This window comes from Rousettus aegyptiacus, unplaced genomic scaffold, assembly GCF_014176215.1.
Source record: "Rousettus aegyptiacus isolate mRouAeg1 unplaced genomic scaffold, mRouAeg1.p scaffold_m13_p_7, whole genome shotgun sequence".
NCBI lineage: Eukaryota > Metazoa > Chordata > Mammalia > Chiroptera > Pteropodidae > Rousettus > Rousettus aegyptiacus.
In genome coordinates, this window is record NW_023416310.1 from 10,044,160 (window position 1) to 10,059,367 (window position 15,208).

Here is a 15,208-nt window from a genome sequence, read left to right on the forward strand (position 1 = left end):
GACAAAAGTATCCTGGACAAAAAAAGAAAACAATGAATACCACGAAAAGAAGTTGCTGCAGAACATGAATTTTTCAATTTGTTTGCTTTGGCATATTTACCAACTGAATATTTTTAGAAATTATTTCGATATTGAGATCAAGCTTGGAATACCTCATATAATATGTCTGAGAATCAGGAAATGAGTGAATTAAATCCCTCTTCCTGACTCTTTGTATTTCAGTTTTTTTTAAAAAAAAGTATGGTAGCAAACTTTTGTTTGATTTTTAAAAAATATTTGAAGCTTAAGAACATAGCTAAGGTTCCCAAGCTATATTAAGACCAAGGAAAGCAGTTTTAACTATACATCTATAAAAGGCTGTGACTAAAAGAAGAAAAATTCAGATAAGAGTTTTCTAAGATGCTAACTAGAAAACAAAAGAAAAAAAAAGAAAAAAAATTCCAGATTGGAGCCCTAAACCAATGATCATAAAAACTGTCTCCCATGTGATCCTATTGTGGAAAAATTATTTACTTGTTGACATTTCAGTTCCTTAAAGCTCAAAGATGAAGCAAAACAAAACAAAAAATCTGGGCATTGTGTGGTGCTAATCCAGTGTGAAGGAAGCACTTTTGGTCCTTCGAATGAGATGTTCTTTATGTGATGGGCTCTAGGGGTTAGTGGCACTAATGTCTTATTTGACTGGATTATATCTGTGGTGTCCATATAGAGACCTAGTTCTCAACTTATGAATCATAAGTGAAAACATCAGGTCTTGGTTATATCTGGTTGCATGGGGGTGGTTGGATAGATAAGGTGAAGTCTGTAGTTTGAGGTAGGAAACCCCCAGAAGGTTCCAACTGAATTCTTGAGCATTTAGATGAATTCTCCACATTTACTGATTCTTGCTTAGTGTTGTGCATTGTGCTAGGTCTTCAAGGTGCTGAGATAAGACAGAATCCAAGAGCTTCCAGTCTTGGAAAGGTGAGGCAGAAATATGAGGCAATAACGTCATCACGATGTGTGTGTGTATGTGTGGGGTCTCTCCTTTGCTGAAATATCAATAAACATCTTCTTGCCTCCACAATGGATATAGCCCAGTCTGCTTGCTCTGTTGGTACTCTAACCCTCCATGATGGGAAGCAACCCAAATTTCACCTTTCTCCATCAAGCGCAGCCACATTAAGCTATTTCTTGCTCCTAGAGTTTGTCCTACTCTTTCCAACCTCTCTGCTTTTGTTCATGCTGTAAATCCTTCCTGAGGCCTCCATGTCTCCCCTCCACCCTTCCCACCTCTCTGTCCCTTGAAATCCCTTGACTTAGACTTTTCTGCAGGATCCACGGGATGGATTAAGTCTTGGTGTGTAGCAGGAGACTAGGGACCTAGCACCCCGCATGACACTAACTCGGTGTATTCCCACCCTCAAATTTCTTCCTCCACATCCCCTCCATGGGCCTCAGCTTCTTTTTGATAAATGGGGTGAGGGGGGGTTAGATTGTATTGTACTATATACTCCAGACGACCAGAATCCGAATTAATCATGCAAACCAGGGCCGAGGCTGTCTTTTTCTGCGCGGTAACTTCCTCTGAGTGGACAAGAAGTTCTGCAATAATCTTTCCTTTTTCACTGTTCTTCCTTCCTCCGGTTTTCACCCAGAGACTCAGCCTTGGGGGGCATGAAAGGAGCAGGCAGTAGGGCTCGGAAGAGCCAAGAGACTGGCCCAGGTCCACCCAGCTCACAGTAGCCTGTCGAATCACTGGGTCCAAACCTAGGGCTCCCCCAGGGCTAGTACCGGGAGAGGGGGATGCGGTAGCGGACTAGACGAGGGGGGTGGGTGGGGGGCGGGGGTAGTGCGCTTCTAAAAGGAAAAAAACCTAGTTTGGAAACAACCTAGCGTGTGTGTGTGTGTGTGTGTGTGTGTGTGTGAGTGTGAGTGTGTGTATTTAAAAACAAAACCACGTTAAAAGACCCGACTTCTCCCGCCCAGGTCTGACTACCCTCTGGGAGTTTGCGAGGAAGCCGGGCAATTCTGAGTGGGAAGGAGTCGCCCACACCCCACAAAGTGCTGCCTCTCTCGGCCCCTCGGGCTCCCGGCGGCAAGCTCCGGGCTCCGGCAAGGCGCGTAAAATCTGCGGCGAAGAAGGGAACTCCGGCGATGCCAAAGCCCGGCAGCAGCAGCCCTGGCGCAGGCTCCCCAGTCGCCGCCTCTCCCAGCCCCGCGGCCTGGGCCATCAATCAAGTTCGTCCGGCCCCGCCCCTGGGCTGCAGCGGACGGCCAATCAGCGCCGAGCTCCGCAGCGATGAGCTCAGTCGGCTCGCTTCCCATTGGGCAGCTATATTAAGAAAGTGGCCGAACTCTTTAAATAACGGGCGCTAGGGCCGCAGCCCGCATCTGCCACCGCAGTCTGGTCGGAGTCTGGTGTTTAGCTGTACTCTTGGCGCGGCCTAGAGAGGCTGGGGAGACGGCTAGGCCGGGGCTGCTGCTCGAGCCGCCGCGTGAGCACAAAGGCGCCGACCCGGGGTCCGGGGCGGGAGGAGCGGCGGCCGCCCGGGAGCCGCGCGGAGACGCCCGGCGCGCCCTATGCCCCCGCGCCCCCGCCGCCCCCGCCGCGGCAGCCCGAGCGCACCGAGAGGACGCGCCACCGCGGGGCCCGGGTGCAGCTAGCGACCCTCGGCCCCAGCGCGCAGCCCGAGGTGAGCAGCGAACGGCGAGGGGACGGCACCGAGGCGTTCGCGGGCCCCCTCCTGCTGCCCGGGCCCGGTCCGCTCATGGCGGCCATCCGCAAGAAGCTGGTGGTGGTGGGCGATGGCGCGTGCGGCAAGACGTGCCTGCTGATCGTGTTCAGTAAGGACGAGTTCCCCGAGGTGTACGTGCCCACCGTCTTCGAGAACTATGTGGCCGACATCGAGGTGGACGGCAAGCAGGTGGAGCTGGCGCTGTGGGATACAGCAGGCCAGGAGGACTACGACCGCCTGCGGCCGCTCTCCTACCCGGACACCGACGTGATCCTCATGTGCTTCTCGGTGGACAGCCCGGATTCCCTGGAGAACATCCCCGAGAAGTGGGTGCCGGAGGTGAAGCACTTCTGCCCCAACGTGCCCATCATCCTGGTGGCCAACAAGAAAGACCTGCGCAGCGACGAGCATGTCCGCACAGAGCTGGCCCGCATGAAGCAGGAACCCGTGCGCACGGATGACGGCCGCGCCATGGCCGTGCGCATCCAAGCCTACGACTACCTCGAGTGCTCGGCCAAGACCAAGGAGGGCGTGCGCGAGGTCTTCGAGACGGCCACGCGCGCCGCGCTGCAGAAGCGCTACGGCTCCCAGAACGGCTGCATCAACTGCTGCAAGGTGCTATGAGGGCCGCGCCCGCCCGCCTGCCCCTGCCGGCGCGGCCCCTCCTCCCGGGCCCGTTCCCCCCAGGACCGCCCCGGACTGCCTGGCGTCTGCCTCTCCGCTCGGCAGCCGTGGCCTGGCAGCTGTGGCCCTGACGCCGGGAATCGGCGTTAGAGGCACCGGGCACCCCTTTCTCAGTGACTGTGTGCGTCCGGCTGTGTTGCACAGGCCCAGGCGCCCCGCTGAGTGCCAAGGGTCACCGGAGCACCCTTTCCTGAAGAGCCAAGCCTCTTCAGAGTGTGTGGCTGTTTGTTCCGACTCCCCCCCCCCGCCCCCCGCCGGGTGCCACCCCACCCCCGCCTCGGGTCCCCGGAGATGAGCTTGGCGCCGGTGTGCGGCCGCGCCCCATCAGATGTTCGCGCGTAACCAGCAAGCGCCTGCTCTCTCTTGTCTGTAACATAGACCACGGGAACTGCGGGAGGGGAGGGCTGGGGAGGCTGGGGTGTTATATAAATATAGATATAATTTTATTTTCGGAGGTAGGATGGTGTTATTTAATGGTGGTGGTGGGTGGAGTGACAGGGCGCTAGAATAACTCCAGCCCAGCGTGGGTCAGGCGCCCATCCAAGCATGAACAGGACTTGGTCGTCTTTCCAGCCCCTGGGGAAGACGTTTGCAACTGACGGGGCTGAGAGGACGCAGCTTCCAGACTCGCGTCTCCTGCCGGCCAGCCCCAGCACACCGCTCACCAGCCTGGGCAGGAGGAGGAAGTGTGCTCCGGGTCGTTTTTTTGCCATAAGCGAACTCTGTGCCTGTCCTACAAGTGAACATCGTTCAGTCCAAGAAACTGATGTTATTTGATTTATTTAAAGGCTAAAACTTGTTGGGTTTTATTTTGGAAGAATTTTTTTTTTTTTTTTGCACAATTGTTTCATCGTTTGACACTTAATGCACTTGTCATTTGCATAGGACAGTAGCATTCTGACCACACTTGTACGCCGTAACCTCATCTACTTCTGATGTTTTAAAGAAAAATGATGATGACTTTTTAAAAAAAAACCGGGAGGAAAAAGAAACCACTAATTTTTGTTTTGTTTTCTTGAAAAAAGTGGCAACACTGTTTTGTGATTTCATTTGTCCAGGTATGCACCCTATTTTGATAAAGGGCAGTAACCAGTATTGGGGCCTATTTAACTTCCCTCTTTTTTTTTTTTTTCACAAGGCCGTCTCTAAAGCTATGTGAAATTTTCTCTGCATCTCTGTACAGAGAATGAACCTGCTCCTACTCTCCTCCCCCTCCCTTCCCCACCCAGTGGTACTTCTACTAAATTGTTGTCTTGTTTTTTATTTTTTAAATAAACTGACAAATGACAAAGTGGTGAGCTTATGATGTTTACATAAAAGTTCTATAAGCTGTGTATACAGTTTTTTATGTAAAATATTAAAAGACTATGATGATGACATTTATAAAATGGCTCCTGTGGTTTAATAGCGTGAGCAGATAGCTTAAATGAATTTGAGACGAGAGAAGAATGCTGCCAGGCCAGGCGAGGGCTTTGCTTGTCGCCAGCTCCATTTCCCTGATAGTCTTTGTAGTAAATGAAAATGAAATTCCTCTGGGGACATGGTGGCGGGGGGTGGGAGGAGGGGGGAGTTGGATGGCCATAGGAGACCAGGCTGCTCCTGTCACAGTCCCAGAGGAAGAGGAATGGGTTACCCAGGCACTCAGTGTCAAAACTTTTGACCTAATGTTTGAATGTTTTAAAAACACTTGTGCCTATTATGGGGCCTTTGCTCCCTATTTCTTGAAACTTGAAGTTGTCATTTGTGCATTTTAAATTTAGATAACCTTTTTTGTTGTTGTTAATTACCCATGTGGGGCCAACTTTCTGAAGGCTGGTTACTGAGTTCCCTTCAGTTCCTCAAGGGGTTACACTGTACCCCAGGAAATTGTAGGTTGTTATCTTTGGGGCCGGACCTCCCCGGTAGAGCCCGAATCAGGAGCTGATTCTTTTATCATTGAACTTTTCATCTGAATGTGTGTCTACAGGGAACCTAGAATGTCTTATTCTAAGTGCCAAGAATGGCCATGTTTTGGACAGAACAACTGGATGTTTTTTTTTTTTGGGGGGGGGGAGCTGTTATTTAAAGTTGGAACAGGCGCATTTTGAGATTTAATCCTGATGAGCTCTGGTTTCAGACACTCAGTCTGCTGTGGGGGGTCTCAGACCTGGACAGGCAGTTTATACTGGGAGACCTCATGGAAAGTATGCTACGGGCACGATGGCTCAGACCTGCCAGCTCTAAGCAGCCTCTAGGGAAGGCAGCTTGATAGTGCCAACCCCTTTCAACTACATAAGAAGTGTGGTTTTTGTTTTTGGAATGGGCAATTTCTGGGTTTCTAGCGCTTAGTAACTCTCCTTCCTCCCCTCTCTCCACATCCCCGGAAGAGACAGAGAAGATCCCTTTTGAAGTTTGCTTTAAAGCTTGAGGCTTATTTCTCTTTCTATTTCCAGACTTCTAGAGCTTTTGTTGAGTGAGACAAACCTGGCTGTTGGTGACCTTTCACCCATTTAAACACGTTAGGGACAGGGCCTCCTGTGCGGCCAGGCCTATTGGCCAACAGAGGGTAATTGTCTGGGCTTCTCGGGGCGCAGAGCAGGGAAGAGGGTCCAACAAGCTTCTCTGAGCCACTGCCTCACCCCTTCCTCAGCCCACTCACCTTCATCCCTCAGCCTACTTTTTCTTATTCGTTTTAAAGCAAAAACTAACAAACTGTTGATTTGCAAGTTTCACCGCTAGCAAATCCTTCGGTACCAGGGACCGCAGGACTGTGGGGAAGAGCTCAGGCTTGGGCTCAATGCCCAGGACTCGGCTTTGCAACCAGCCAAGAGCCTGGAGGCCCAGCCCCCTGAAAGGGCCTTTTCTGGGTTTCCTGCCTGGTACCTATAGCTGTCTGTTTTTTTTTTTTTTTTTTTTTTTTTTGGATTTTGGGAAGACAACCACCCAAATGACGCATGGCGGCTTGAGTTGTGCTTGTTTTAAAATGCATGACATTTAATAATCCTGCCGGAACACACTCTTCTTGCTGCATTAGGATCCAACTGGAAAATATAAAGACGAATTGCTGTAGGCTGGAAAAACAATTAGGAAAAAGAGGTAAAACATCTGGTGTTACTCTCAGGATATGAAAATTCATTTTGCACATTTAAAATAAATGTGCTGAGTTCATTTAATTGCCTGTCGAACTGTTTCGTGGAGAATAGCGGGGTGTTTCGTTGATCCCGGACACTTTCTAGCAAAGAGCGTTGGCTTGGGTTCTCATTTAATCTTAATTTTAAATCAACCTGGGTTCTACTTCTAAGGTCTTTACACATGTGTTTCAATGTATTTAGAATGGTCGTTTTCAAACTTAAGCGTGCATCAGAATCACATGGAGAGTTCAAAACACAGACGGCTGGTCCTAGCCACCAGCGATTCCAGTAGGTCTAGGGTGGGGTCTGAAAATTTAAATTTCTAACAAGGTCCTTAGTGATGCTGATGCTACTGATCTGGGGACCGCACTTTGAGAACCAGTGGCTTAGAATATATAAAGGACCCTGTCAATGTACAGAGAAGGAAGGTCATTTAGTTGAAAGTAACTTAAACCGACTAGGTTGGTACGCCCTGAAGTCCTGACTTCTTTGTGCCAGAGAGTACAGCACTTCCAGAGAGGGTCCCCCTAGGATGAACCATACAGAAACCTTATCTTCTCTCCACATTCTTGTGCAAAAGGGGATTTCATGCCCTTCTAGAGATTTGTTTCTGCCACTTCTGAATTCAGAATGCAATAGCACTCTGTAATTCATTCAGCACTGGTGACTACTTTGTCAGCTCTGCTGAGATGAGCTGTACAAAAGCAAATAGGACCCCGTCTTTGCTCTGGTGGACCAGGGGGTTCAGAAATATATTCACCAAGACCTTGAATACAGCATGATTAAAAGAAGGGATTAGGCCCGGGGCACACCAGGGGTTGGGGAAGTGGGGGAGGGAAGCATGGAGGAGGAGACATTTGATGTGTAAATGGAAGACACAGCTTCTTTGTCTTACTGTGAGGCCTGGCCTCTGGGGAACAGAGCCCTCTTGGGTGAGAACTATCTTTTACATTTAGCCCCACTGGCATATTATATTTTTTCGGTCAAGAAAAATGATGTTACCCAGCCAAGGGAAACACAGAGGCCAGGAGACAAGGGTGGTGATGATGGTTTCATTGTTTTCTCTGTGCCTTCCAGGGATGTGGGGCGAACACAAGAGCTGGCTGTGCTAACCATGCTCCTGGGAAATGTGCAGCCTGGGCTCACGGTGGCCGCGACACCACAGAGGGACCTTGCGGGGGGATGGTCCCTTACCGCTTTACTTGGTCCATCTTCTGGCTGGAAGGAGAACCTGGGCACTTAGTGGCCCCATTTCTGGTTTGAGAGTTAAGAGTCTGGGGGACTCTAGTTCATTCCTTCCTGTTCATTCTTTTAGTGAACAAATATTTATTGTTGACTGAAGGACTCTGTGCCTAATGTTATGCCAGGAACTTGTGGACCAGTGGACAAATAGGAAGGCATAGAGCTTTCTGTCTAGTAGTGTGTCTAAACAAATAATAATAATGATGGTAATAGCTAATATTCATTGACTGTATGTACATCGGGCCTTATTCTAAACTCCTTATCTGTATTGTTTTAACCTCTGTATTAGTTATCTATTGTTGCATAACAAATGATCTCAAAACAGAGTGTCTCAGAACAGTATTTACTTCCTCATAGTTTCTGTGTGCCAGGAATCCATGCACAGCTTTGCTGGGTCCTTAGGGTCAGGGTCTTTCTTAAAACTGTAATCAAGGTTGTTGGTTGGGTCTGGATTTATCTCAAGGCTCGACTAGGGAAAGATCTGCTCCCCAGTCCACTCACATGCTATCAGGGTTCAGTTCTCACTGGCTGAGGCCACCTTCAGCTCCTTGCCATGTGGGCCTCTCCACTGTGAAGTCACAACATGGAAGCTTGCTTTACCAAAGCAAGCGAGAGAGAAGAGCCAGAGAGCGAGAGAGAGAGAGCGAGAGAGAGAAAATGGGCAAGACAGAAGTCAAGGACTCCTCTAACCTAATCTTAGAAGTGACATCCCATCATTTCATTTTATTCTATTGATTAGAGAATCAAGTGATGGGGTCCAGCGCAACGAGAGGGCCTGCGTCCTGGAAGGTGGGATCGTTGGGAGCCATTTCAGAGGCAGCCTACCACGATCCCCATGACGACTCTGAGGTAGATGCTGTCGTCCTCACCTATGGATGAGGAAACTGAGCCATAAGAGGTTAGACGACTTGCTCATGGTCACCAAAGGTATGTGGATCTGAGCCCAGGCAGTCTGGATGCAGGACAACCATATACGGTGGGATAATGATTTGAGGACAAGCACCCTGACTGCCGTGGTGTAGAGGGTGGATCGAAGTGGGGAAGATTTTGCCATTACTGGCACTGGCAGGGGGAGGAGAGGGCAGAATGCTGGGAAAACAGTCAGGAGGTAGGAGCTGTGGAGGCACAAGGCTGACCCCTGGATTCTGGCCGAGGTGACTATGAGGATGCTGATGCCATTATTTAAGACAAGAATCAGCAGAAGATGAGAACATTTGGAGGGAGGACACCAGAAGGATGTGTTGAGTTTGGTTTTATGTATATTGAGTGTGAAGTGTCTTTGGAAATGATCACTGTTCTTATTCTCTTCACCTGACTTCTCACACCATAATTTGTGTACTTTCTGTGCAGAGTTAGACTGTTGTGTCCTGTTCAGGTCATGAGGAAGTGCCACAATCTATATGGATGAGAGAAATCTCTCCTGAAGGGAGGAGACACTCGCCAGATGAAACTTTCTTGGAAGAAGCAAGTCCTGAGATAGGAATTGTGGTTTTAGAAAGTGGACTTTAGACAATAGGGAAAGGGGGCCCTTCTTTTCTCTAAAGACCTGTTCTAGGTGAGCTGAAGGTATTGTTGGGTGGCAATGAGGTATGGGGAGGGGAGGAGACTTCTACTCTAACTGGGTGGCCAGGGTAGGCAGAGATCCTATGAGGGCCATCCAGTCTGGTTGGCTGTAGGAGAAACCATAACCTATAGCTAATTGTAACTTACACCTGATGGATTATTAATTCTCTTCTATTATTTTAGAACCTTTAATAAAATCTTGCTAAATGTTCTAGCCTGGCTTTTGCTCTGCTGTGGAGAGTTAAGGGAGGACTATCATCCATGTCTGGGCAGGTGGCAAAGAGAAGCAGGACTTCCGAGGGCTTCCACGATGGTGGCTTCGGTTAGGATCCAAGCAAAGTATCCAGCTGGGATTCATCTGGATACCCAGGATAAAGGCATTCTGGGATAAGCATCATGTTTGTGTCCAACCATCCCTCTTTAGATGGGGACTGGTTTCCTCACTGCCAACCACAAGTCAGAGTGCCTACATGGCACTGGCTGGCATGTAGGTGGATGAGTTTATGAGTTTCTGAGTCAGATGAGCAAAGAGGGAGGTGTCAAGGTACAGTTGACAATGGAATCCTTGGAGGAGGGATGTGATGACCTGGGAAGAGTATGTGGAGTGAGAGGAGACTGTGAGTTAGACCATTAGCTCCTCCATGAGCCTAGAGGCCATGTTTACTCCATCACTGCTGTATCCCTAATTGCGCAGTACGGTGCTTGGCACACAAGAGGACCTCAATAAGTAGTGGTAGAATGAATGAATTAAAGAAAGAGCAGAAATTTGGGGATCACCAACCTTCTAAGAAACCCAAGAAAGTGACAAAGTTTAGGAACAGCTGCTGTGGGGAATGAGGAGAAGGTGAGTTAATGACTGGGTGGCATGGAGGGTCCAACAATGCTCGGATACTGGGCAAGAACAAAGCAGATAAACCACTGTTTTGACATGAGTTACGTGGGACACAGCAATGACAAGTAACTGTTTTCGCTGCAGAGACTGAGACTTTGGAAATGATCACTGTTGAGACTTTCAAGAAAGTGCTCTTGAAAGGCCAAGCTTTGGGTGCGGACTATACCAATTGAAGGAAGGCCTTCTCCGGACCCCACCCTGAGCAGAAATCGCAATGTGCTTGGCCCAGTGAGGTCCCTGGGAAAATACTTCCGGTGAATCTAGGATGAACAGGCGGTGGGAGAAGCCGTCCAGTGCTCTAGGCCACCCTCCGCAGGGCCATGTGGGTGGCTGGATGTGCTCAGCTGATGTCACTGCCATGCTGAGCTTTGAGGGTTAGAGGAAGCTGGGCAATTTTGGATTCTGGGGCAGGAGTTTGGCACGACCAGTCCACATTTTTCATTTAAAAATTATGACTTGAAATGCAATTCTGAGAACTGGGAGCCAGGCCTCAGGCTTTTATGACTGCGTGTGACCTCTGTCCTCTGGCTGTCATTTAGAACTATTTTTCTTCTCCCTTCGATCCTGAAAAGGGAAGAAACAAATGTTACCAGAAGCACGTTTCTCATCACTTTGTTAATGATTGATTTTGTTTGATTCCAGAACTTGTTTGGCCTTTGGATAAACAATTGAAACCTTCTGGAGGCTCCTAAAAGAAATGCAGGAATGCGTTTGCTATTTAACGGTAGAAAGGTTATAAATGGGACTTTGACAGAATAAAAAATATTATTTATATGAATGCTCAAAAGAAGTCACTTGTAAAGTATACACTCTTCAGTAATGGCCAAATATGGGAAAGTCTGATATCTGGTCACGTAACTAGGGTGACTCTGTAAATGGGAAGATCCATCTTTCCTCTAGGTTGAGCAATCTCATGGCTAAAAGTTTCCTCCATGGAAGTTTAGCGTTGCAGGCCAAATGGAGACTCAGGCTATATGCACGAGATAACACCAGCACGAATTAGCCAGCCTGGGTTCTCTAAAGGTGTGTTTAGCTGTATGTACCAAGGGAGAATTATAGACTGAATAGTTGGTTACCAGCCAAGTTTGAACGAACAAATAAACATGAAATGCAGTGAAGGTATAAACAGCTCAAAGGGGAAAGAATGCTAATCGGGCTTAGAAAGCCGCAAGTTTTCCGGACGGCTGATATGATCTAGCCTCCTTCTGTGACACAGTGACCAACTGGGAAACAGTCCCACCTGTTAGCCGAGGGAACTCAGAAGGCCCAGCACCATCATGAGTGGAGTGCGGAGGAGGCCGTGGGACCAGCATCGGCGGGGACCGTGGGCCCACCCCGGGTGCGTGTAACCCTCTCGTCTTGGGCTGAGTGACAGGAGAGATTGCTGCTTCCGGAGTCGGCCGGGGACCTCGAGGAACAGGGGTAGGAGGGGAGCAGCATGGCCGTGGCTCCCTGCCTCCGTCAGAGCACCTCTCCCACCCTGCTGTGTATCTCCTTCAGCAGCATGGCAGGCAGAGTCTTTGGTGAGAAAATCGAGGATTACAGAAGCAGCCTCGACTCTGTCTATCACTATCTGTTTATTCATGTGCCAATTTTACCCTCTTCCGCCTCAAGTTATTTATTTGTAGAATGGAAATAATTTTGAAGATTAAACAAGCTCGAACCATGTACTTGGCACAGAGCCCAGCTAAGTCCTCAAATCTTGATCACCTTCCCTCGAGTGGGTTCACCATAGTACCTCAAGCACAAAGTAGAAGTGGAATACATTTTTGTTGAGTTAATGAGTATGTAATAATAACAACTCTTTTGTTTATCAAGGACCTTTTCAACTGTAAACTCCTCAGGGTATCACATTATACTCATTTTTGCAACACCAGCATCTAGCGCAGGGTCTGGTATATAGTAGGTGGTTGGTCACTACCAAGCTACTGAATAATAAGTAGCTCAAGTTCAGAGAGTCCTTGACAAACTGAAGATTCTCAGGAGTGCACAGGATGAATCGGCACTCAGGCAAAAAGCGCTAACAACTCAGGTCCCAGAGGATGCGGTGGGAGAAACCAAGCCCCCTGAGTGCTGCGGGGAAGGCTACATGGGTCTGGGGACCTGCAGGCTTTCTCCCTAGGAGCATGATGCTCACGAGTCCTCAGCAGAGGCTGGATGGGCTCTATACCAGTCTACTGACCCAAGGACATCTAATGAGGAGCAGAACGACCAGGGTGCAGAACCAAGGAGAGCCTGCCCAGCTTCACTTTGCTGACATGGCCACAGATGGAAAGAGAGACGGTAACTTCTCTGAGTGAAGCGAGGGCTGGGAAACATGCTGACAACTCCTAAGTGATCAAGAAAGATGCTAGAAAGATCCAGGCATTAGTCCTGTGTCTGCAAGTCCCAGGACTCAGCTGCTGCATCTGTAACCTGAGAAAGCAAGTCTCGGCCTATTATGCAGCTCAGCAAAACCATCAGACCACTCCGTGGAAAGAGAAAACAAAGCAATGAAGAGGTTTGATCATCTGACCACAGCGTGTCTGAGAGCAGGAGCCCAGAGCTCTATTTCCGGGGTGGTGGTGGTGGGGTTTACTAAACTCACCAGGAGCGAGCTGGTAATCACTGTAAGTCTGGGCAAACTGGTTCTCCTGGCAAGGAGGTAGGAGCCCGGCTTAATTAGACTGCAGGATTAGACTGGAGGAGATCCCTTTGTTTAGGGTTGGCTCCAATTTTTTTTTTTTAAAAACTTCCTTGTTAAGTAAGAACGAAAAATTGTACCATCAGGAGCAGAAGCACAGGGCATGGGTGCGACATAGAGATTCTCATTCAAAGGCAAATCCCTCTGCGTTTACCCTCCCCACATTTCAGCTTTTTCAAAAAGCTGACCCTGAACTTCAGTTCCTGGTAATGCCTGACCTTGACAGTATCTGGGGTGGTGTTCTGGGGAAAGCTGGCTGCTGAATGGAGACTTGGCTGTTCCCACCACACTTTGGCAGGTTTTCTCCAAGTGACTTAGAAATTGATGCCTGAATCGACTCAACTGTTCCAAATTCCAGGTTCTGAGGCATCTAGGCCAAACCCAGGGGTGGTCTGTGACTTGGTGAGGCTGTGCAGGGGTGGGAGGCGAGGTGGGGGTGTGGGGGGGGAGGGGGCGGAGTCGCTTGTCTCTCCTTGTTTGAAAGCAGGAAGTCTGATTTCAGAGCTTGGGCTGAGAACAGGCGTCCGGGATAGAACCCTGAACCGGCAATCAGAACAGTCCAAAAAGTCATGAGTCAAAGGTCATGAGTGCCCTGATTGAACATATTCATGGCAGAGCTCATTCCCTCCAAAACGTTGTGGAGGGAAATCGAGTATCAGATGGGCAGAGCTCCCCAAAGGTAAGACCCGGTGTTCCCAGGTGCTGGGGAAGAACGGCATGCGGGGCAGGGGGAGGGCCCTGCAGTTAGCTAGGGGGTGCTCCTCGGAGAGGTCCCCACGAAGACACAAGCCTGAGTTTTGTTTTCACTAGGACTTCAAAGAAGAGCTCAAACGCCATCCACCTTTCCTGACTTGCTCTATCTCCCTTTTCTGCTCAAAACACATCATTCCTTCTTTTATTGCCATTCTCATCCCTCTTTAGCAGAGCTGTGCATTACTTATATGGCTCCCATCTAAAATGGCGATCTCCTGGAGTGCAGGACCTGTCTTATAGTTATTTGTATCCCGGGCATCTAGAGCTGGTCCTGGCACAAGCGCTGAGTAAACATTTGTTGGATGATGTACTAAATGAGGACCTTTCTTATAAGACAAAGAGCTCATGGCCCTGCTGTGGAGGCAAAAATAACACATGAAAAAAAATTCAAGGAACAATTTAGCATTGAACTGTATGACATTCTGGGACAAAGGTTAATTTATAAAGGAGCTAATTCAGAGTCTGCTGTCCTGCAAGCCACCTCTGTAAGGTTTGGGGGAAGGCCTGAAGCAAGCGGCCTCTTCTCCCGCTAGAATGTCAATGCCAGGAGGGCACGGCCTTTGTTCCCTGCTGGGTGCCCGCCACGGGGTAAATGTTCAGTTAATATTTGTGAAATGGAAGCATTTTAGTTGTCGTAGTTTATTTCCCTGAAGCAGATGGAAATGGTGTTGATAATTAACTTGTCCCCAGACTATAAAGGTGAACTCCAATGCGAAGGACTCACACAGAATAGGATTATCTCCGGAGAGGGGCCAACATCACGGGCACATGACTTGCCCAGCTGCATGGACATGGTGTTCAGAAGGACCTTGCACTTAGTTTAATGCGACACTGTTGCCATCTTGAAATTCTTAATTTTTGAACAGGGAGCCCACGTTTTAATTTTGCACTGGGTCCACGAGTTATTTGTTGGTTGGTTGGTTTACATCTAGAAGGTTTTATTATGCACGGAGGGGAGGCGGCTCAGTCCTTCTTGGCCACTAAGGCTGCCAAGGATGTTGCTCAGCTCCTCTCTCTTCCTCCCGGGGCTGATGTGTGTCCTGTCCTTTTCTTGATGAACTTGAGGGCCTGCTTGGGCTTGGAGACCTTGAGCAGGTCCACAGCACGCCCTTGTAGGAGATGAAGCCACATGTCTCCCGGATTATGCCCTGCACGGACTTGGTGTGCTTGGTGAGGCCCCTGAGGCCACAACGTAGTACAGAGCCACGGCTACTGCTCTTTGATGGCTACCGAGTCATCACAAGTTTTGTAGCCAATTCCGCCCACAGAAGTGGACACAGAAGCGACGAAGAACCTTCGGCTCTGGACACCCACCTGGCAAACCGACTTGTTCCATGGGCCCTGGGCAGCAGTTCAGCTGCTGCCTCCCCTCTCCTGCCTGGTCCAATCTGCAGCTGCTTCTGCTGCTTGGCTGCATCTGACCTGAAGTGACCTCAGGGACTGGCAGAGCAGCCACAACCAGTGACCTCACGCCTCTTGCCTCTGCCAGCAGCTGTCACTGGCATGGAGATGGCTCTCTCTCTCCATGAGTCGAACACTTTTATAGCACGTGTTGTAAACAGTG

The 15,208-nt window shown here is 49.2% G+C and overlaps 1 protein-coding gene across 1 annotated transcript; it reads left to right on the forward strand.

Moving 5' to 3' along the window:
* Nucleotides 1-2,362: 2,362 nt before the first annotated feature.
* RHOB (ras homolog family member B) lies at nucleotides 2,363-4,789 on the forward strand. Its single transcript, XM_016144757.2, has one exon. It carries the CDS (start codon nucleotides 2,751-2,753, stop codon nucleotides 3,339-3,341), a length of 591 nt encoding a protein of 196 aa, XP_016000243.1. The 5' UTR covers nucleotides 2,363-2,750; the 3' UTR covers nucleotides 3,342-4,789.
* Nucleotides 4,790-15,208: the final 10,419 nt, after the last annotated feature.

What these genes read in the sequence shown, in the direction of transcription:
- RHOB (XM_016144757.2), top strand. Translation starts at nt 2,751, where the DNA reads ATGGCGGCCATCCGCAAGAAGCTGGTGGTGGTGGGCGATGGCGCGTGC.